General features: G+C 40.8%; 1 protein-coding gene across 5 annotated transcripts in view; it reads right to left on the reverse strand.

Moving 5' to 3' along the window:
* LOC135220913 (syntaxin-binding protein 5-like) overlaps positions 1 to 23,070 on the reverse strand; it is a 1,025,750-nt gene that overhangs the window by 405,282 nt on the left and 597,398 nt on the right. For all 5 annotated transcript variants that reach the window (XM_064258544.1, XM_064258545.1, XM_064258543.1 and 2 more), the window contains exon 13: positions 11,886 to 12,069. In XM_064258544.1, the coding sequence (XP_064114614.1) occupies positions 11,886 to 12,069 (184 nt within the window). The remainder of the gene's footprint in view (positions 1 to 11,885; positions 12,070 to 23,070) is intronic.

Here is a 23,070-nt window from a genome sequence, read left to right on the forward strand (position 1 = left end):
ATACTATAAAATTTGCGATTTCCATATTTATCGGCGGGGCTTTCGCTTTAGTTGTTGCTCTTTTTTTTGTTATTACGTGCTTATTTACTGTTCTATTTTGATAATACTTTATGTGGTTCCAGGTGGATATACCAACATTCTGTAAGACCGAATTTCTATTCAAGACTGTAGTTTTCTCACCGACCACCAGTGTCCCTTGTACTAGCGAGAGATTCGGATCGGCAGCGAACGCAATGTTTACATTCTACTCACCCACCCGGTAAAGAAGGGGTTAAGTTATGTATTGAATGGTCCAAATTGTTGTAGTATTTCATTGTTTATAGGTCAATTTAGCTTTATTATGAAATTTACTGGGGGTGTTTTTGGAGGGCTTGGAACGGATTAGCCATTTTACATGTAAAATGTGGTCCAAGATACGAAAAACTCATGATACGAAAGGTGCCTCGGAACGGATTAATTTCGTATCTCGAGGTACTACTGTAGTTTGTTTTTGAAGATGAATTATAAGTAGAAAGCTATGAAATGACAATAAAACAAAGCACAAACCCAATAACTGTTTTCAACACAGTCTCTATGCTCAAACTCCTCTGTTTGGTTGCCTGCAAGTACAAACAAATATCATGGAAACTTAGATCTGAAATTTCAGAAACGACATGACAAGCAGTATGAAATGAAGATCATCTTTCAAAATTCAGGGTTGAAAATGTGCTTAAAGTAGATTAATGAGGGCTGTTCAAGGTATGTCAGGTAGGATGCTGAACCCTAGGTTGAAGTAAGCAACACTATGGTAGTTTAGGTTTTTCAACAAAGCACATTTACCTTTCATAGGCCCCTTTTCTTATGTTAATAATTTTCCCTATTTTCCCTGACACTATTCTCTCATTATTGTCTCTCCCCAGCCAACAACCATAGTTTAACAATGTTCGTGCAGATAACCAATGGATGACATCTGTGTGGTTACCATATAGATTGCTTCAGTGCAGATAACCAGTGGATGATAATTGTGTGTGGTTACCATATAGATCACTTCAGTGCAAGTAACCAATGGATGATAATTGTGTAGTTACCATACAGATCGCTTCAGCTAATAACTACAAACTATGAATTTAAATCAAACTAGGGATATACCAACTAACATCAGTTTCTGATGCATAAGGATAATTACAATTTTTCAAATTAGTTTAATAAATGACTGCTGGTAGCAGTGGAGAGCACATGAAAATATACCACACCCTTATAGTATGATTAATGAAAAAACTGTAGATCTCTCTAGATTATGGTGATCAGGATGGGCCCGTGATATATGGACATCAATCATCATTTTGGAGTGCTGCATGCTCATGTACATAAAAACCCAATTATAGACCAATTAACATATTTCACATCTATAGCATGATCTGTAGAGGTACTGTATTTGCTGGCATCTAAGACACACTTTTCTATTCTTAAATGTGTCAAAACACTGTGACTGTATTACCGATGGGAAACTGAGCACTGTAGGCTAGGTGTAGCCTCCAGTGAGCATACTGGATAGGCACAAAAATTGTTGCTAATAATAAAAAATTAATAATATAAATTTTCATAATAAAATTTATTATTTGGATACTTACCCACTGTTAAATTCAGCTATATCTCCCTGCCGATTAGGCGAGTCGGCATTCAAACAAAAAAAATCGAATGGCTGCCCAGATGACTGTCTAGTTTACCTGTTCTCCACCAGGTGTGTTTCGAATGATTTAGCTCTTGTCAGAATTCTCCTTGACACAGCCCACTAAGTTGTGGGGAGGCTGGGTGGGTCTACTTTAACAGTAGGTAAGTATCCAAATAATAAATTTTATTATGAAAATTTATATTATTTGAGATGAATCTTACCTACTGTTAAATCTAGCGGATTCCCACATTAAGAAGAGGATGGTGGGTAGTGCAGCTACACAAAATTCTGCTCAGCCATTCGAGCTAAAGGTTTCTTATACAAAACCCAAAACATTCTCACCTGATCAGGAATCCTTCGTGGATTTTACTACCACCAGAAGTTGGATTCAATTCAGGGAGCAAGGCTCTCATATGTATGCAACAAAGAGCAACCTTGCAGAGAAAACCGCTTCGATTCAGCCAGCATGAAATGCAAGCGGCATGAGGGACCCCTGTGCCTGGGTCCAAAAGCCCTATAAAACAACAGCCACTTAAAATAAATACCTTTATGATATAAAAGTATGCTCCTTACAAAATTTGTACCTTCACGCTCCCCAAAATATTAAAACCAGGGATTTAAACAAAAGAGCCTTAAGAATTGCTCTTTTTTCAGTTTAGGAAAAGACTACCCACTACTTGTAGTGGATTAAGGGCTTTACTGCTTTCAAACACAATTCTGTATACTTAAGGTAGTGATTGGGCAAAAACGAATTGTACCTCTACTGTGACACATCAATCCTATTCTGGAGTGACAAATTGACTTAACACTAAGTGAAATTGCAACTGCTGCTCACATTATGAATGTTTGCCTTCCATAAAGGTAGAAAATATGGAGCTAGTTCTCATGCACTAGCCTATCCAATATGCCACAGAGGACCTTGTGTTTCTTGGCAGTTTCTAGAATCACAACACAAAAGGTTAACTTTGCCTCATCCAGGCTTAACCTTCACAAATACATTCTAGGTTTTTTAAAATCACAAAACAAAAGTTAACTTTGCCTTCAAGTTTAACCATTGGCAAAGGTGTTATAATTGCCTTCAAGCTTAACCATTAGCAAAGACAACTAAGTTTTCTAAAACCACACAACAAAAGGTTGATTTTTGCCTCTTCCAGGCTTAACCTTTGACAACATCATCTATGTTTCTTAAAACCACAAAACCAAAGGTTAACTTTGCTTCATCCAGCATTTACCTTTGACAAAGATGTTCAAGGTTTCTAAAAGGATGATAAAAATGTTCTAAGTTTAACCTTTAAATTTAAATGCCCCAACAGGATGGAGAAGTTTCCTCTTTTTCCTCACTAAGGGGTTACATTGGAATTATTACAGGCACTGTAAAGCATAGCCTTAACATCACCCTCAGCTCTAAGGCAGAAAGATAAAATAGCATTTCCTTTATGCTAGCTTAAAGAAGGGTGCTGACAATAAATTTAATTATTAACCACTGCTAAATGAAAGGTTTTACAGTAAATTCACATAAAGTTTAGACCTGCATCTAAACTCCAGAGAGAGAGAGAGACTGATTTAGAGATGAAGGGGCTTCAATCTCAACATCTTACAGTGGTAGTCCTCAGCAAGATGTAAAAGTACTTGATGCAATACCGAGGAAAGTACATATGGAACGATTACTTTGGAAGTAGACAGTGAAAAGTCTTATCTCCTCTAAACAGAAAATATTGATGTATACAAGGTTCCAGGTGCTGAAAATTCCTCCAGAATGGCACCCACAGCAATACACAGACCACTGCTTCTGACCCTAGGCCATGGCAGTTTTAAATTAAGGACAGATCCTATGATAACTTGAAAATCTTATTATTGGGAGGGGACATTCTAACATCTCCAAGCAGTTAAGGAGATGCCTATGTTAACCCTCTTACGCCGAATGGACATATTAAACGTCGAGTCAAAATGTCTCCCGTATGCCGAATGGACATATCATACGTCGGCTCAAAAAAGTTTTTTTAAAAATTCGCGGACAAATACTTATTGGCCTACCAGCCGAAAACTTTTGAATCACGCGCCTTGGGGGATGCTGGGAGTTCACGGATCAAGGAGTTGTTTTGTTTACAATCGCTACGCAGGCACGCAAGCGCTAATTTCTTTCTTATCACACTAAAAAGTATCAGTGACATATCTCAAAAATTATTTCGTCACTTTGACATAATTTTTGCACCATTTTAAATTACCGTTGCATGGAGTATTATATATGAAAATGTGCGCATTTTTATGTAGAATACAACAAAAAAATACTAATGATTGTAGCTTTTATCAGTTTTGAGATATTTTCATATAAATAACGATAAGTGCCAAAATTTCAACCTTCGATCAACTTTGACTCTACCGAAATGGTCGAGAAACGCAATTGTAAGCTAAAACTCTTATATTATAGTAATATTCAATCATTTGCCTTAATTTTGCAACTAATTGGAAGTCTCTAGCACAATATTTCGATTTATGGTTAATTTATGAAAAAACTTTTTCCTTATGTCCGCACGGTAACTCTTCCGAAAAAAAATCATACATGCGATTGTGGTAATGTTTGCACCATTTTAAAATTAGCTGTTACATAAAGTTTTATATATGGAAATGTGCGAAATTTCATGCACAATACAACTAAAAACAACCCATGGTTGTAGCTTTTATCAATTTTGAAATATTTTCATATAAAAAATGATAAGTGACAAATTTTCAACCTTCGGTCAACTTTGACTCTACCGAAATGGTCGAAAAAGGGATTTTGACGTAGGAAAAATCTATTTCTGGGCGAGGAAGCCGTGTCGCCCAGTGAAATAAGTCCGTTTAGCGTTATTTCTAGTAAAATATTGCTATAATACCAGAGAACTGCTAAATTGGACATGTCAGAACTCTCCGACTCGCTCACCTATAAAAAAAGGTGTCGGTATAAACCTGGGGCGAGTGTTAAATACTACCACAGCAACCCCTCCAATTAGCCTTTTCCTCATCAAAATCCCCTAAATACGGGGAGCTGACCCATAGGTCACACCCTGCTACCCCGTTGAAGGCGTCTGTGACGTCATACTTTTCGATAGTCACCTTGCGTTGGCACGTTTGTTTAGAGCTGTCTGCTCTTTAATCATATTTTGTGTTTTATCACATTATGGATCGTTAGTCTGCCTCTTTACCCAAGTTAAGTAGTACTTGTTCCGTTTTTGACAATATTTAGGGAGTGAGTTTGCCTTTCGTTTTGCCTTTATTTAGGATTTTGTTAGGCATCACTTGACCGTAGCGGCAGCGAGTCGCCCTTTCGCCGTTCCCTTTTATTATATTGGTTTTGCATGGGCATCCATCCTGCTTTACCGTGTGGTATTTCAGTGCATATTTTATTTATATCTTGGGTGGCAGTTTTAGGTCGATCCTGTTTTTGCTTACTTGTATTTTCATTATTTTCATGGTTTTGCACGGGGGGCCTTTATTCGAGCACGTGCCTTTATTACGTGCTTTGTCGTTTACCCACTGTTATATTTTATTTCTGGTTTGGTATATTTCATTAAGTTATTTTTGTATATTTTATTTTTTGTCTGCCTTCCGTTTCATTTCGTTATGACAGTAGGCTAGTTATGGGTTTCCTTTGTGCGACCACCGTCATCGGGTGGCCTTCATAGCGGTTTAATATTTTACGAGTTTTAACTAGTCATATATAACCGCCCTCGTGTTAAAGCATGATTTTCTTTTAGCTTTAAGTAATTGGTTTTAATTTATGTATATATATGTTGGATGTTATGTCGGTTAGCCTACATAGGCTGTCCCTGCGTTTTCCTCGTGGTCTAATATCTGCGGGGATACGCTGGGTCATATGATCGTCACCCCATCAGGCCTACTTCCCTCCCTGCACGAGGAGCTCCCAGTAGTTGGGTGCCCCTCTCCCTCAGGTTGTCGCTGATGACCGATCCGAATCGGCAGAGTGGGGGTACAGAAGGTCCTCCAGGACCTTAGCTTGGTGGGTGTCGCTTCTCAGCCGACCTTCTCCTGAGTTGATGGGTGCTCTGCGTATTCAGCCTCGGTTTCCGTGGATTGGGTGCGTTCTGCTTCTTTCAACTCTCGGAGTTTTCATCCATTCGCCTATACATTCCCTCCCCCCAATAAGGCGGGTTTGGATTCCGGCTTCCCCGGTAATCGTTGAGGGTTATGTTTACGGAAGTTGCTCTTCCGTGGGCGAACATAATGTATTGTTATTTTAGTTTTTTATCTCTGTTTTGCCACGGAACTTCAAGTTCATGTGGCCGTCCCGGGATACTTCATGTATCCCTCCCGGGTCATACAGTCCCGGGTTGATTTATGTCTTACACAGTTCCCGGGATGTATATATAATATATATATAAATATATATATCATATATATAATATTATTAATATATATATATATATATATATATATATATATATATATATATGATATATATATATATATATATATATATATATATATATTTATATAGAATATATAATATTATAAATATTATATATTATAATGATATATATTTATATTTATATATATTATATATTATTCTATATTTGTTTCAATCTGGAATGATCCGGCATATTACTTTGTAACATAGGTACTATTCCTAAAAGTTTGTGCAAACGTTCTTATACGTATGTTATTGCACTTATAGGCCACCCAGTGTCTGGTTGCCGGCTGTAACGCGGTTCTACAGGATCCGTGCGGCCACGATGTTTGCCGGGGCCATGCCCTGTGTGCAGTCTGCAGTGTTGCTGAAAGATTCCGTAGTATGGCATCACGGAAACTGCTTTACCTGCTACGTCTTGGTGCAACAGGTTACCTCTCCGGTAAGTTAACGCACTGCATCCCCCATGCATATTGCGTTGAAATTATACTGCACAGTTTTGATTAATATAGTGTTTACAAAAAAATAAATAAATAATAAATAAATACAAATAATAATAATAAATAATAAATAATAAAAAATAAATAAAATAAATACATTATTACATTAATTAATAACAATAAATAATTACAGACGGAGCAGTCTGTTAAGGATGCTGCACCCTCCACCCTCAAGATCTGGGTTGGAGGTTTTGGCCGGAACGTAAGGAAGGCTAAGCTGTATATCCTATCCCAAGATATGGCAGCTTTGATCTTCCCGGCCAGAGAAATCGGCCGGATACGTTGACCCAGAAGTCGCAGCACCGATTATCAAATGAATTCGGGATTCAGTTATTGAACAGCAATAGGCGGAATTGCCGGAGCTTGGGTTGGAAGGAGTGTCACTTGAAGTGGTTGACAATTTGCCCATTACACCAAATGTGGGCACAGGTAACAATGTTAATGAGTCTAGCTTAGTTAGTCATCGAGGTCTTTCCTCGAGTCACTCTGATTCTTCCACTCCCTCTCCTTCCAATTCCTTCAAGGGTTTCACAGGAGGATTGCCCCCTTCTAGGTGATACTTAATCAAAGACAAATCCTTCTAGTAAAACCTTGCTTAACAGAAAACCAGAATCAAATTCAAGGCCTGGGAAAGTGCCACATGTTCATACACATATTAAACCTAGGCTGAAGTCTCTTTCTAAGTCTTCAAATCCGAGGTCTTAAGAGGGACATTCTTCCCATTGCCCCACAAGTCACATACCATCAGCATCTAGCCATCGGATACCTCATAAGGTACCGCATGGGGGGCAGGAAGACTCCCCTCTAGTCGGCCAAGACCTGTTCAATACGAATGTTTTAAATCAGGTCAATAGCCCAGGTAACTTAGCAAGTTCAGTCGCAGCAAGGTTTGAAGAGGTGTTTAAGAGATTAGGTCGGCAGTTCAGGCACCTAATAGTAACTTGGTGCAAGGTCAGAGCATGCCTGACGGAACCACGCTCCCTTCGTTCCACACTAGTAATCCTTGGAGGGTGGCGAACTTCGCTCCATTTGTCAACGGGATGTTGACTATAGAAGGTTGTGGTACACGTAGGCTCGAGGATTTAGAGTTCTTCCCCGAAAGGTTACAGCCACCATGCATAGGTTATGTTAGGCTTACTGAGGCAGCTCTGGTTAGAGAGGATAAGGTCCCCAAGGAGGCACTTATCCTTTCTAGAGACCGGGCTCGGCTGTGTACGAAGCCTGGAAGAGTGGAACTGTGCAAATACTAGGGTAACAGCATTTAGAAGCCCTTTCACGATGTTTACGACGGTTGATGGAAACCCGTTACCTTTTACATCAAAGGTAGCAGAGCTTACCCTCCAGGCAGTGACACGGGAAGAGCCACGTTCGGTCAACTTTGACTACCGAAATGGTCGAAAAACGCAATTGTAAGCTAAAACTCTTACAGTCTAGTAATATTCAGTCATTTATCTTCATTTTGAAATAAATTCGAAGTCTCTAGCACAATATTTAGATTTATGGTGAATTAAAAAAAAAAACTTTCCTTCCCTCCGCGCGCGGATTCTCCGCCACAAATCTCCGAAATGCGTACATCCCATTCTCGGAATATTTGCTCCGTTTCATATTTGGCATTTCATAGAGTTTTATATATGAAAATGAGCGCAATTTCATGTAGAATAAAACGAAAAATATTTAAAGGTTGTAGCTTTTCTAATTTCCAAAATAATTGCATATAAAAAAATATATATAAAAAAATTCGACATTCAGTCAACTTTAACTCGTCAGATATGGTCGAAAACTGCAATTGTAAGCTAATACTCTTACAGTATAGTAATATTCAATCCTTTGTCTTCATTTTGAAAGAAATTGGAAGTCTCTAGGACAATATTTAGATTTATGGTAATTTTTGAAAACTATTTGTTTACGTCCGCAAGTTACGAATTCATGCATTATTTTGTGATAATATTTTCTCTGTGTTGCTTTTATCGTTTTACAATGTGTTATATACCAAAATGATTGCAATTTAGTGTGCATTACAACGAAAAAAATGTAACTTGTTACCTTTAACCGTTTTGTGCACCGCGCGATTTGAATACAATTATATATGAAATTTCGTTTTTGCGCTATCATATATCACATTATTTATATATGATAGTGATAATTTTTTTCATTTCTGATGGTTGCATACTAAACTTCAGCCAATGACAAAAAAAGGAGCCAAAAATGAACTCTTAATCTTGAAAACTAAGCGCGCGGTGATTTTTTGAAAAAAATATTTTTTCCGCTTCCACGCTCACTCCGAAACACCTCCGGCACACGGGAGACAATTTTTATTTTACCGCTTCGGCGTTTAAGGGTTAACTGCTAGCTTTGGTGTGGAATGTTATGAAAATACTAGACTGATCAAAGCAGTACCTGTACCAATCCTGGTATGGCAAGCTGAATGACAGTTAAGGTCCATACAGACTTATGGAAAACCTAAGTGGAGTGAATTTATTTATGACACAATAAGACAATAGTATACTAATATGAAAAGAGTGAATTATTTTAAGGGAAAAATTACTCAGTTACCTAGATATCAGTACCCTAAGAGGACGAAAGACATACCTCCAATCAACCACTAATTTAATTCATAAATAGCTAAGGCATACTAAAACAGGTCCAAAGTAATGAAGCAAACACTTAATGCACTAGAGAGAGAGAGAGAGAGAGAGAGAGAGAGAGAGAGAGAGAGAGAGAGAGAGAGAGAGAGAGAGAGAGAGAGAGAGAGCTCTAGTTTTTCCTAGTAAGGGACTCATTTACTCTGTAGTGGTGCACTCATTTCCTTAATTTTCTTTTAACTTTATTACCCTTATAAACATACTATAAACAGACTATAGTTTTCAGCCAGCTATTTTTAGCTAAGATGTTTTACCTTATACTATTTACTGTTTAAGTATTAATAATTGAATTTAAATTTCCAACTGAAAATAAAGTATACTACTAAATAGAAAGATTGCTCAAATCATGAAATCCAGATGTCTGAAGTCTGAATCTTTGAGGGCTTACTATTCAAAATAAATTCTTCTTATACAACAGCTGAATGTATCTGATTCCAAATTTTGATTGTCATTAGGCAGGTGATTATGGTATATATTACTTCTCTTGTAATGTTTACTGAAAAAGAAATTGGAAAACTAACATATGGCAATAGTTAACACATTTTTACTGATTCAACAAACACTGACCAGCACGGTTATATCTGCTAACTACCTGGTACTCTGTTGATTGAATAATTCACTTCCTATGAACGCTCGTTTTGCAAAACACCTTATATGAGAAGAAAACCAAATCTCTCAAAGTCCCCATCATTCCCATCATTAACATTTCATTTAAGATTTTACTGGGGTTAAACAATAAATTAATTCTCTTCATTGTTGTATTCTTTCCTTTCATTCTATAATCCACTCTGGTCTAGGTCTCCCTCTGTTCCCATTAAGAGATTTTCTGGGCATTCTTGCTGGGCTTTGTCCAACTACTTTCATACCTAACACTTTTCTGGCTAACATTACTCTTTGAGACCTGTCTATTTTCAAGCAACTGGGCACTGCATTCTCAACTCCTTCGTTCTTAATACTGTCATGACACAAATCATCACACCTGTTTTAGATTTCCTTGTTTTATTTGTCAGTGCCCATATTTCTGCTCAGTTCTAAATGATCTATTTTTTATTCTACTTTTAGCAAGGCTAGTTAAAAACATCCTTTATGGGAATACTGTAATTCACCATTCCTTAATCAGTATCCAACTAAATAACTTCTTGATTAAAATTTTCAATTAATTGAGTATACTATACTTTCCACTCCACCAGTACCTTGCAGATTAGCCTGATTAAAAGAAACCTTAATCCTCCCGACACTTAAAATGAACCTGTCATGACATTTACTAAAACCTTTAACAGACATTTAACAATAGTATGTAAATGGGTAAATATGAACATTTAGTTTCAGCTGGCAAACCTCTCCCCCCTTCCCTTTCACTTATTAAATTGTTTTTTGTGATGTCTTGATACATTGAAAGCTTTATAAACATAGATTTTATACAATGTATTGTAGTGCACATACATTGTCTTTGGCACTGCCTTCCCTCAAATCTCACGAAAGTACAGTAAAAGAAATATATACACTGTATAATATAAATAAAATAGTAATACACGTAATCTTAAAAAGGAGCTAAATTGTTTTTGTTTCCCTCAGCTTAAGTAAAATATCAAAAAGAATTCAAAATCTTACACTGGAATTAATGTTCCCATCTCTTACAGAATTTTTTTAGTTACCGACAGGATTTGATTTGTAACTCTAAATAAAGTCTGTTGTAGGCTGTGACTTTGTATTCAATGAACATGTATCATGTTATGCACCAAAATCTCAATTTCTGTATTGCATATAACATACTAGACCATCAATATTGTATAGTGGGTAACATATTCCATAAAGCAGCATGGTGGCCACACTATCAAATGATACCAACTATGTACTGCTATACATACAGCAAACTGAAATGAATTTGTATACAGTCTTACAAAATTAAACATGCTAAGTTTTCTCATGGAAATATACAACACAAAGACAGCTTTTCGGTTACTCGAACATAAAATGCAGAAAGTGCCATGTTAAACAAAATTTTGCTCTAATTACAAAAAACTATTTTATTTTTTTCACATTACAACTTTTGCATGTGCATAATTTTGTAAGCTTTTGTTAGCAAGGAACTTTCATTCCAACTGTATAATAAACAGTTAATAAAATAATGGTGCCAATATTTTCTTTTACGTATATCTATATTAACCGATACAAGTTACTATAAATGGAAGAAAATCTGTACACCTGTCAAAATAGCTTAAAAAAAAAAAAGTCGTCTGTCAAGTGCTGCATCAGAAAACATTTACCTAATAGTTTCCAAAGTTGAAAGTAAGGCCAGTGATAAAATGAATGTATTATTTAAATGATAGCAAGAAATAATGTAAGGACCTAAAATAAAAAAAGAAAACTGCAACATTTTTCTCTACATCAAACTTTTACAGATGCGGTCATTTTGCAACTGAAAAAGGACTCGAGTGTTAGTGTGAGTAAAATCTAATAATTAAAACAGGCCTGTTGACTGCAAAAAAGAGAAAATTTCATTAGGCAAAGAATACAGCAAAGGAATACAAACATGAAATGCGAGGTGAATAGCTTAACAAATAAATTCAAATACATATTTCAAAACTAAACTGAGATAGTAAATAAAAAAAAACAACATTTACAATAATGTTAATAGTAATAATAATGCTATTATATTACTAAATACTGTCATACTGTCACTCTACCTGATCTGAGGAGGGTGACTTGCATCTCTCATCTTCTTTGGAAGAATCTGCACGTTTTGGAGAACGAGGAACCCTTTGATAAGGGTCAGCATTACCATAAAGCTCTGGCGTTCCCATGTTCAAAAGGCAAGACTTGGCAATGTAGTCCACAATCACTAACCCACTCTCATTACCATATGAAAGCCTGTTGAAAGTTCATAGCTTTAAAGCTATCAATTATTTTACACTTGCGTATTACTAAGTAAAAAACACTTACCATCTATGTATGATGTTTTGCATCATATCTATTCATCCATAGACCCACCATAAAAATTTTCACAGTTGAAATACTAACATTATGTTTGCCACCTGAAATTGCATGACCTACTTGATACTTCAATACATGAGATCATTTCTGAATTCTCTCATTACTAACAGTTTTGGGATCTAAGAGGAGGATATTCCACCAAAATAAATGATCTGTCAGCAATACTGCAATTATTACTTTTGCTCTAAAATATACAACAGAGCATAAAATCACCTCAACTTTTCACATTTTTTATCAGTTGTGCATAATATGTAATGGCCGTTTGGCTATCTCTACGATGAATAGCGAGTGTAAATGCAGCTTAGTTGAAGTTAGAAATGCAGTGACATTACTACTATTATTGGGAATAGCTAAAACATTCAAGTAGGATCTTTATTACTCCTCAAATTTTATTACTTAACAAAGAGCTGGACCACCCAACATACCTAGTAAGATGAGGGGCTTCTACGCATTTTTCACTTATCAGCCATGTTCAACTACCTGCAATATGAGTACTATGAGCTGGTGATGTGCAAATGTTGCTTCCCCAGATTTACGTAACTCCCAAAAGTCACTGAATCTTAGTTCTAACTTCAGTATTGTACGTACAGGAGGAGATTTTCACCTTATTGCTTATGCGTTAACCAAGTCTTAGGTGGTCATATGTATTCAACTGCATATTGAACTGTAAAGATGGTCCGGTTATCAACATTAATCCCTACTTAACTTTCATAAAGGAAAGAGGCCTCGACAAACCCTAAAAACATAAATTTCCAAAATAAAATTTATTATTTGAATACTTACCTACTGTTAAAGTTAGCTATATCTCCCCGCCGATTAGGTGAGTCGGCATTCAAACAAAAAATCGAATGGCTGCCCGGATGACTGTCTAGTTTACCTGTTCTCCATCAGGTGTGTTTCGAATGTTTTGCTCTTATCAGAATTCTCCTTGACAGCCCACTAAGTTGAAAATTTATATTATTTGTGATGAATCTTACTGTTAAAGTTCGCCGATTCCCACATTAAGAAGAGGCTGTTGGGCAGCACAGCTAGACAAAAATCCGAACAGCCATTCGAGCTAAAGGTTCCTAGTACGAAACCCAAAACATTCTCACCTGATCTGGAGTCCTCTCTGGATTTTACTACCACTAGAAGTAGGATTCAATTCAGGGAGCAAGGCTCTCATACATGTTCAGCAGAGAACAGCCTTACAGAGAAAACTGTTTGATTCAGCCAGAATGAAACAGAAGCAGTATGAGTGACCCCTGTGCCTGGGTCCACAAGCCCTACAAAATGACATTCACTTGAAATAATTACCTTTATGATATAAACGTATGCTCCTATACAAAACCTTTACCTTCACGCTCCCCCAAAATATTAAAAACCGGAATTTAAACAAAAGAACCCAAAGAATTCCTCTTTTTCGGTTCAGGAAAAGATGACCCACTACTAGTAGTGGATTAAGGGCTTTACTGTTTTCAAACACAATTCTGTATACTTAAGGTAGTGAGCGGGTAAAAACCGAATTACACTTCTACTGCGCCACATCAATCCTATTCTGATGTGAAAAATTGACTTGATAAATAAGTTACAACTGCTGCTCACATTATGAATGTTAACCTTCAATAAAGGTAGAAGATATGGAGCTAGTTCTCATGCACTAGCCTAATCAAATACATCACAGAGGACCTTGTGTTCCTTGACAATGACGTTATAAGTTTCTAAAAAAAACACAACAACAAAATTAACTGTGCCCCACAAAACAAAAAGTTAACTTTGCCTTCAAGCTTAACCATTGGCAAAGAGCTAGGTTTTCTAAAGCCACAACACAAAAGATTAACTTTGCCTCTTCCAGGCTTAACCTTTGACATCATCATCTATGTTTCCTAAAACCACAAAACAAATGGTTATCTTTGCCTCTTCCTGGATTAACCTTGGACAAAGATGTTCAAGGTTTCTAAAAGGATGATAAAGTTGTCCTTGGTTTAACCTATCTGATTAAATTTATTGCTCCAACAGGACAGAGAAGTTTCCTCTTCTTCCTCACTAAGGTGGTTACATTGGAATTCTTGCAGGTCACTGTAAAATGTAACCTAGCATCACCCTCAGCTCTAAGGCAGAAAGATAAAATAGCATTCCCTTTACAACAGCTTACAGAAGGGTGCTTCCATTAAATTTACTTATTAACTGCTGATAGAGCTAAATAAAAGGTTTCATAGTAAATCCAAATATAAGTTTAGACCTGCATCTAAACTCCAGAGAGAGATTGATATATCCAGAGAGAGACAGATATAGAGATGAAGGGGCTTCAATCTCAACACCTTACAATGCTGATCCTCAACAAGATCTAAAAGTACTTGATGCAATACTGAGGAAAGTATGTATAGAACAATAACTTTGGCAGTAGACAGTGAAAAGTCGTATCTCAAAATAGAAAACATTGATGTCTACAAGGTTCCAGGTGCTGAAAATTCCTCTAGAATGGCACCCTCAGCAATACACAGACCACTGCTTCTGACCCTAGGCCACAGTTGCTTTCAATCAAGGACAGATCCTATGATAACTTGATAATCTTCTTATTGAGAGGGGACATTCTAACATCTTCAAGCAGTCAATAAGATGCATAAGTTAATGGAAGTGTATGGAATTGTGTAGTCGAGTTGATTTCCTCTTAACAGAAGAATGAGACATCTACAGAGAACATTGGAAATTCTGAAAATTATTTGCCCTGAGGCTACAAGGGCTCCACAAGACACTAAGCAATTCTTGAACTTGAAATTGCTCAGGATAGCATTTAGAATAAGATGCGATGGGCACGCCTATGAGTCTGAATTAGGCCAAAATTAGGGAAACTTCCACTACTCAAGCCTGAGGGCCATCAAAGAAGTAGTAACTGTTCAGGTCTTCCTGTTCATCTATACATGCTAGTAAGCCTAAATGAGTGCACCGCAAATCCCACAGCAATTGCTGAACTTAATGATGTAAAGGTTATCGTAGGCAGTTTGTTCTTTCTGAATCCCCAATTGCCCAAAACATAGAATGAATGGTCAAGCCAATATGTTGTTTCATTTCCCTCAAAGCAGTAAACTTCCCACAAAAACTTTGTTTCTGGGCTCAGTTCGTGTCGGCCTGTGAAATAATCCTTAAGTTCATTGTTTCTAGGTAAATAACCTAATAATTACCAGAGAAAAAATAAAATCAAGAAAATGTCGGTAAAACTGACTTGCTCACTCTATAAAAGAAGTGTCGGTATGGTAACGGGCGAGTGAGATCACTACCACGAACCACTTGCCATTTAGACATTCCACCTCAAAATCCCCACCTGAGAGAGCCCATCCCAAAGGGTGATGCGCCTGCTACTACTACTAATACCGACGCCAAGCGGAGCGCAGCGCCTCTAGTGGACATCCTTTGTTATTAGCTCAGATACAACACTCGTGTTTTTTCTATCTCGTGTTGTGTTCGCTCTTATTAGGATTTTATCCAAGATAGAACGCGCTGCTATCGCCACGGCTAAGTTAAGTGCCCGAAAGGTTAAGATTTTGTATTTTTGTCTTCCAGGGACCAGTATTTTCCGTTTTTTAGGTTATATACGGTCACCCGGTTGACTCGTGGCGGCCATGTGCCGCCTCGTATTTAAGATTTCCCGGTCTCCCATACTGGGACGTCTTATCCTTCATGGGCTCTTATTTGCGTTCATCTTCTCTTTTACATCGTATTTTAGAATTTAGGATCCACAGCCCATACCTTTTACCCGTTATCGTCTTGGTTTTGGTATTCAGGGCTATACTGTTCTTCTCCAGTCCAGCATCCCAGCTTTTGCTCTTCATCGGCTACGGCTGGCTCCGAGTAGTCGACTGGTCTTCGGATCAGTTCGCCTTCTCCTGGGCTTCTATCTCTCTTACTCGTGTGTTCCTTCTATTCTTTTACGATGTATTTATTTATTTATATAGTGTTATTTTATACAGTGTTATTTTCATGATAGGCTAGCTTTAGGCGCCCAGTACCATGCGTTGGTACGGTTGAGTTCACGTGGTCTCTGCCTAGTGGTTGTGTTGCTACCGCACTCTGGTCCACCCTCGATCGCGTTCTCCCATGGGCGTCTTACCCACTCCCTTCCCTCCCTTCCACGTGGTAGGGAGGGGTCTGGCCGGACCCTCCTCGGTTGTCATGACAACCATTTAGCCTACTTCCCTCTCTCTCTGAAGGGGGCCCAAGGAGGTCCAAGCCAGCTGGGTGCTTGGGTGGCCACTTATAGTCTCGGGTACCGGGGTATCCGATGTGTAGGGGTGTTGGGGTTGGCCACGCCTCCCACCCCCGCTCGCCGCGACCAACCCCGGTGTTCCCGTTCGATTCCCCCCCCCCATTACTCATTTTTACCATAACGGACGGAGCCCCTGCTTGCTAGCCGGGGGCCCCTTCGGTTATCCGATATTACTGGCTCCGCCAGCCGACGGGGTAGGGATCTACTAGTGGTCTCAAGCTTGCCTGCTATACCTTCTTTCTGCTACCCGAGGAGAGCTTGCTTTCTTACCCGGGCACTCCTCTAGTAGTCGGAAGGAAGGCATGTCTTACTCTATGTTATAGTATACATGCCCCTTATATATATACAGGGGGTCCTCGAGTTACGACGTAGATCCGTTCTTACGATGCATCGTAACACGATTTTCAGCGTAAGTCGGAACATTGAAAAATACCACATGATTTAATGTAAATACCTATCAATAACAACGAGAGAACAATTCCTTACCTTTATTAGTTTGATTGGCTTGCACACTGGAGAGGAAGCTGCGGTGCTGGAGAGACTGGGGGAGGTTAGTGAAGAGAAAAAAGAACCTCCAGAAGTTGCTGGAGATGCTGAGCAGATGATTCTTGAGGTGAGGCATACGTTTCCAAAACAAACCTGTCTCGTCTACGTTAAACACTTGCTGAGCAGAATAACCCCCCTCCTTAATTATCTCAGACAACGCTTTAGGAAATTCACTCGCTGCTTTCTCATCCCCACTAGCAGCTTCACCTTGCAATTTAAGGTTATGGTAATTGGCCCGAGCCTTAAATCGCATAAACCAACCCCTACTAGCCACAAACTCTTCACTTTCACTTCCCTCCCCCTTTTCTTTTTTCAACGCTTCAAACAATCTTTTCGCCTTCTCCGGAATCACCATAAGGCTGACTGGGATACGCCGTTGATTTTGGTCTTCCAACCAAAGCACCAATAACCTTTCCATTTCAATTATTAGACCACTACGCTGCTTAGTTATCACTGTCGCTTTCATAGGAGCAGATCCTTTCACATGTTCAACGATGCGCTCTTTATCTTTGATAATGGTAGCAACGGTCGAACGGCTAAGGCCAAGCGAGCGGCCAATGTTTGTTGGCATTTCTCCCTTCTCGGATCGCTTTATAATGTCCACTTTAATTTCCATGGTGATGGCCTTTCTTTTCTTCGATGCACTACCATCAGAAGAGTCCGCCTTGCGCTTGGGAGCCATAACAAAGAGCAAAAAGTTACAAAAACGATACAACACGAGGGAGAGAGAGGCAATGTTTGTAATACAACCAAAATGGCGTATGGGCGAGGACTGAGCGTAGCGAAGCGACGCCGTCCTCTCCCCACAAAGCGTATTCTTCCGCCGTGCGCCTGGAACTAGTTCGCGTTTGTTTACGTTGCTTACGACGCTAAACCGCGTAAGACGGAAAGACGCAAATATTATTTTTTATATTTTTATGGGTGGGGGCGCGTTCGTAACCACGAAACATCGTAAGTTTCAGCACCAGCGTAACCCGAGGACTTACTGTATTATCACTGTCGTTATCTATCATTATCTGCCTTCGCCGTTCTCCGTCGTGGTTTCTTCCTCCCCTGGGCTTCTCACCACTCCTGGTTGGTCTCTTTATCTGTTCCCGGCGTACGCCGCGGATCCCAACCAGACCGCCCTTCTAACCACACGTATTGCGGTAGAGGACTAGTTTTAATCTAACTTTCATACTCCGGCATGCAACAGAGTTCATGTTAGGCTGTAAGTGCGTAATCCCGATACTCATGTATCCTTCCACTTACAGGCTACCAACTGTCAGGAACCGGGCTGCAATGCAGTCCTCCACGACCCCTGTGGCCACGAGGAGTGCAGGACCCATGCCCCGTGCGCCACTACCCATGGCGAGTTAATTGTCTGGCACCACGAAGCATGCACTATATGCTATGATCTCGTGAGTCAGCTTTTGGATGGGGTGAGTAGGTTTCTAGACAAAGTATACTTAAAATCAATTATCTTTGCTAGTTTTAAGTCTTACTTTAAGCTGTAACTCCGCCATTAGAAGCTTCATACGGCGCTCTCTTTCAGGCTGCCGCCGTGAAGGAAGTCGCCTTGGCAACCCTGAAGGCTTGGGTAGGCGGCTTTGGAAAGAACGCCGCCAAGGGCCAGCCGTACGTGCTGGACAAAAAGCTAGCCGTCCAGATCTTTCCAGGAGGGAAGGCGACGGGGTACGTAGACCCCGCCACGGCAGCCCCACTCATAGCTTCCATTCAGCAAGAGGTGCAGCAAGCGTTTGAAAGTATTTCGACGCAGGAAGCGGTGCCGGACGTCGCCAGTCTAGACATCAACATTGAGCCAATGGCGGTAGGTGTTGAGGACTTGTTGGTCGAGGTAGGTGCTTCGGGCGCCCAAGGGCTACCTTTGGGCGCACCTGGATCTTCTTCTCCTGTTCCTTCTTCTTCTTCCTTCCAAGGCTTCACGGGATCTGAGATCCCGTCCCCTTCGCCTGCTGCTTCTGTGCCCCCGAAAGTGAAGGGACACAGAGAGCAAAAGACCCTCCAGAAGACGTCGACCAAGAAGTTGTCGTCTTCTTCATCACGTAAGTCTTCGGCATCCTACGCCGATGCAGTGAAGGCGAAGGCGGTATCTTCACATTCTAGAGGGTCAAGAAGCAAGGCTTCTAAGGAGAAGGTCCGAGCTCCGGCCGAGCCAGTACCTTCTCCGGCAACTACCGGATCCGCTCCGGTGACTCCTGTCGGGATGTCAGCACCTAGTGCATTCGATCCCGCCACCTTCTCGGCAACAGGTAGGAGAGATGGTCGGTTCTCTAGGTACGAGATTTGAGCAAATGTTCGCTCAACTCTCCACCACTATCAACCAGTCCGGCCAATCGATTCAGGACCTGTCTAATCGTGTTAGAGAACACGATGACCGCTTCGCCGGCCTGAATCAGTCTCCGCAGACTAACTTCCCAGTAGGAGGTACTGGTCTTGTCCAGCTACCCACCCTACGAATCCCTGCCGGCCTTTTCTATGAATAATCCTTGGAGGGTGGCAGCCTATGCTCCCTTCAAGGATGGCATGATTTCTATTCCGGAGTGTGGAACGAGAAGGATTGAGGACTTCGAGTTCTACCCCCCCGGATTGACTCAGCATTTCATAGGTTATGCCAGGCTGACACAAACAGCACTCAATAGAGAGGACAAGATCTCTAGAGAGACTGTTTTATACAGCAGGGATCACGCTCAGAGGGAGTGGGTTCACTGCCTGGAGGATTGGGATTGCTCAAATACCAAACTCCAGGCCTTCAAGAGCCCTTTCACCATTTTTGCCACAGAGGAGGAGGCTTCACTCCCCTTTGCAACGAAGATGGTGGAGACGACTCTGCAGGCTGTACTCAAGGATGAACCCATTCCGCAGCTAAGGGAAGCGGAACCAACATCTCCCCTCTTCCCTGCGTTCGGCGAGCTGTGGGAGAATCTGCCAGCTACCTTCACAGTGGGAAAACTCAAACCGGACTGTGCTATGGATCAGTTCGGTGAGAAGCTCCCTAGGCTGCCTGATAGTCTTATTCAGGCAGAGTTCGATGTCTAGAAACCTACTCACCTACTCACCCTAATCATTACTGAGATGGCTGCCCTCTCGTATGCCACGGAGCCACTATTTAAAATCCTCGCAAAGTCTCAGCTTCAATCGGTACAGGCAGACGCTTTCGACTTTTCCACGGCCAGAAGAAATTGTCGCAAGCATGTGTTGCAAGAAGCCACTATTAGACACGAACCTAATAGGCTTCTTGCTTCCAACATGTGGGGTGCGGACCTCTTCCCAGAAGCTGCTGTGAATGAGGTACACCACGAGACTTCAAGGCTTAACCAAAGCCTTAGAGCTAGATGGGGTATCTCTTCTAAGAGGAAACAAGAGAATCCATCTTCTTCTGGTAAGAAGTTGAAAAAGACAAAGAGATATCAGCTGTACCAGAAGCACCAGCAGCAGCAGCACTTTGTCCAGGCCGTCCCAGTTACTTAACCGGGTCAGCCTTCGACATCAAAACAATCCCAACCAATCTTCCTGCTGTCCCCTCAAAACCAGCCCTCAACTTCGTACACCGTCTCGCCGGCTTTCAACTCTATGTATGAAAGCCAAGCATACCCTACCTTTAACAGGTTTTCAAGGGGAAGCAGGGCGAGAGGTAACTTTCGTCAACGAGGTACAGGAAGAGCTGCAAGTAGAGGCAAGCACTTCAGAGGAGGGCGCGGAGGTCAACCCGCACAGCAGCAGTGAGGCTCCCCAGGTAGGAGGGAGGCTGTTCCTCTTCCGTCACAGGTGGGGGTTCAGCAAATGGGCACAGAGCATTGTGTCCAAGGGATTAGGATGGAGTTGGATCAAAGATCCCCCACCAAACAAATCATTTTTCCAAGTACCATCAGAGGAGTTGACAGATTATGCGGAGGAGCTCCTTCAGAAAGGAGCTGTGGCGAGAGTCAAGCATCTAAAATTTCAAGGGCGCTTGTTCAGCGTGCCAAAGAAAGGCTCATTAAAAAGAAGAGTAATCTTAGACTTGTCAAAGCTAAACTCTTTCATTCGTTGCGACAAGTTCAAAATGCTGGCCATCTCGCAGGTGCGGACCTTACTTCCCCGTGGGGCCGTCACCACCTCTATCGATCTTACAGACGCATACTATCATATCCCCATAGCGAGGCACTTCCGCCCGTACCTAGGTTTCAAACTAGGAGATCAGACGTTCTCTTTCAAAGTGATGCCCTTCGGACTGAATGTAGCCCGCAGGGTATTCACGAAAATAGTGGAAGTAGTAGTTCAGCAACTCAGAGCACAAGGGATAATGGTAGTAGCGTACCTCGATGACTGGTTGATATGGGCACCAACCGTCGAGGAATGCCTCAAAGCCACAAAGAAGGTAGTTCAGTTTCTGGAACATCTAGGGTTCCAGATATACAAAACAAAATCCAGATTCTCTCCGGAGACTCGTTTTCAATGGCTAGGCATCCAATGGGATTTATCCTCCTACAATCTGTCAATTCCGGTGGTCAAAAGGAAAGAAATAGCCAAGTCAGTGAGGCAATTTCTCAAGAACAAACAGGCTTCAAGGAGAAACCAGGAAAGAATCCTAGGTTCCCTTCAGTTTGCCTCAGTGACAGACGTCCTTTTGAAAGCAAGACTGAAAGATATAAATCGAGTTTGGCGCTCAAGAGCAAATGTCAAATCTCGAGACAAGTTGTCAGTGATCCCACAAATCCTTCGCATCCAGCTCTGTCCATGGACGAAAGTGAAGAATCTTGCCAAGACAGTTCCCCTGCAATATCCTCCTCCGGCGTTAACGATTCACACAGACGCCTCCCTCTCCGGTTGGGGAGGATACTCACAGTTCAAACAAGTTCAGGGGACTTGGTCCGCTCAGTTCCGCCAGCTCTACATAAATGTGCTGGAAGCAATGGCAGTGTTTCTTACCCTAAAGAAGCTCCTTCCCCCAAAGAAGTCTCATCTAAGGCTAGTTTTGGACAGTGCAGTAGTAGTACACTGCATCAACAGGGGAGGATCCAAATCCAAACACGTGAATCATGTCATGATAGCCATTTTCGCTCTAGCAAACAAGCACAAATGGCATCTATCTGCCACCCACTTGGCAGGGGTAAGGAATGTTATAGCGGACACATTGTCCCGGTCAGTCCCTCTGGAGTCAGAATGGTCTCTAGACATCAAGTCGTTCCAGTGGATACACCGGAGAGTGCCAGGTCTCCAAGTAGATCTATTCGCATCACGAGCGAACCACAAGCTTCCTTGCTATGTGGCCCCCAACCTGGACCCTCTGGCTTATGCCACGGACGCTTTGTCAATAGATTGGAATCATTGGAAAAGAATCTATATCTTTCCTCCAGTGAATCTTCTTTTGAAAGTTCTGAGCAAGCTGAGGACTTTCAAAGGTCAAGTAGCCCTGATTGCTCCAGACTGGCTGAAGAGCAACTGGTACCCCCTGCTTCTGGAGTTGGGTCTCCGACCTCAACGGATTCCCAACCCCAAGCTATCGCAACCAGTACAAATGAGGACTGTGTTCGCTTCCTCAGGAATTCTCCAGACCCTAACTTTATGGACTTCATGAAGTTTGCGGCTAAAAAAGATGCTAACATTGATCCCCAAAACATCCTTTTTCTAGAATTAGATAAAAGGGAATCAACTATTAGACAATATGACTCTGCTGTCAAAAAGTTGGCATCTTTCCTGAAAGAAATGGACACTACAACCATGACTATTAACTTAGCCATATCCTTTTTCAGATCTCTCTTTGAAAAAGGCTTAGCAGCTAGCACGATTACCACTAATAAATCAGCTTTGAAGAAAATCTTTCAGTTGGGTTTTCAAATAGACTTAACAGAATCCTACTTTACGTCTATTCCCAAAGCCTGTGCTAGACTTAGACCTTCGGAAAGGCCTACTTCAGTATCATGGTTCTTAAATGACGTCCTCAAACTAGCCTCGGATACTGACAACTCGTCTTGCACATTTATAATGCTACTTAGGAAGACGTTATTCTTATTAAGTCTGGCCTCAGGGGCCAGAATTTCAGAACTATCGGCTCTATCCAGGGATACGGGTCATGTAGAATTTCTCCCCTCAGGAGAAGTCCTGCT

The sequence above is a fragment of the Macrobrachium nipponense genome, chromosome 2 (assembly GCF_015104395.2).
Source record: "Macrobrachium nipponense isolate FS-2020 chromosome 2, ASM1510439v2, whole genome shotgun sequence".
NCBI lineage: Eukaryota > Metazoa > Arthropoda > Malacostraca > Decapoda > Palaemonidae > Macrobrachium > Macrobrachium nipponense.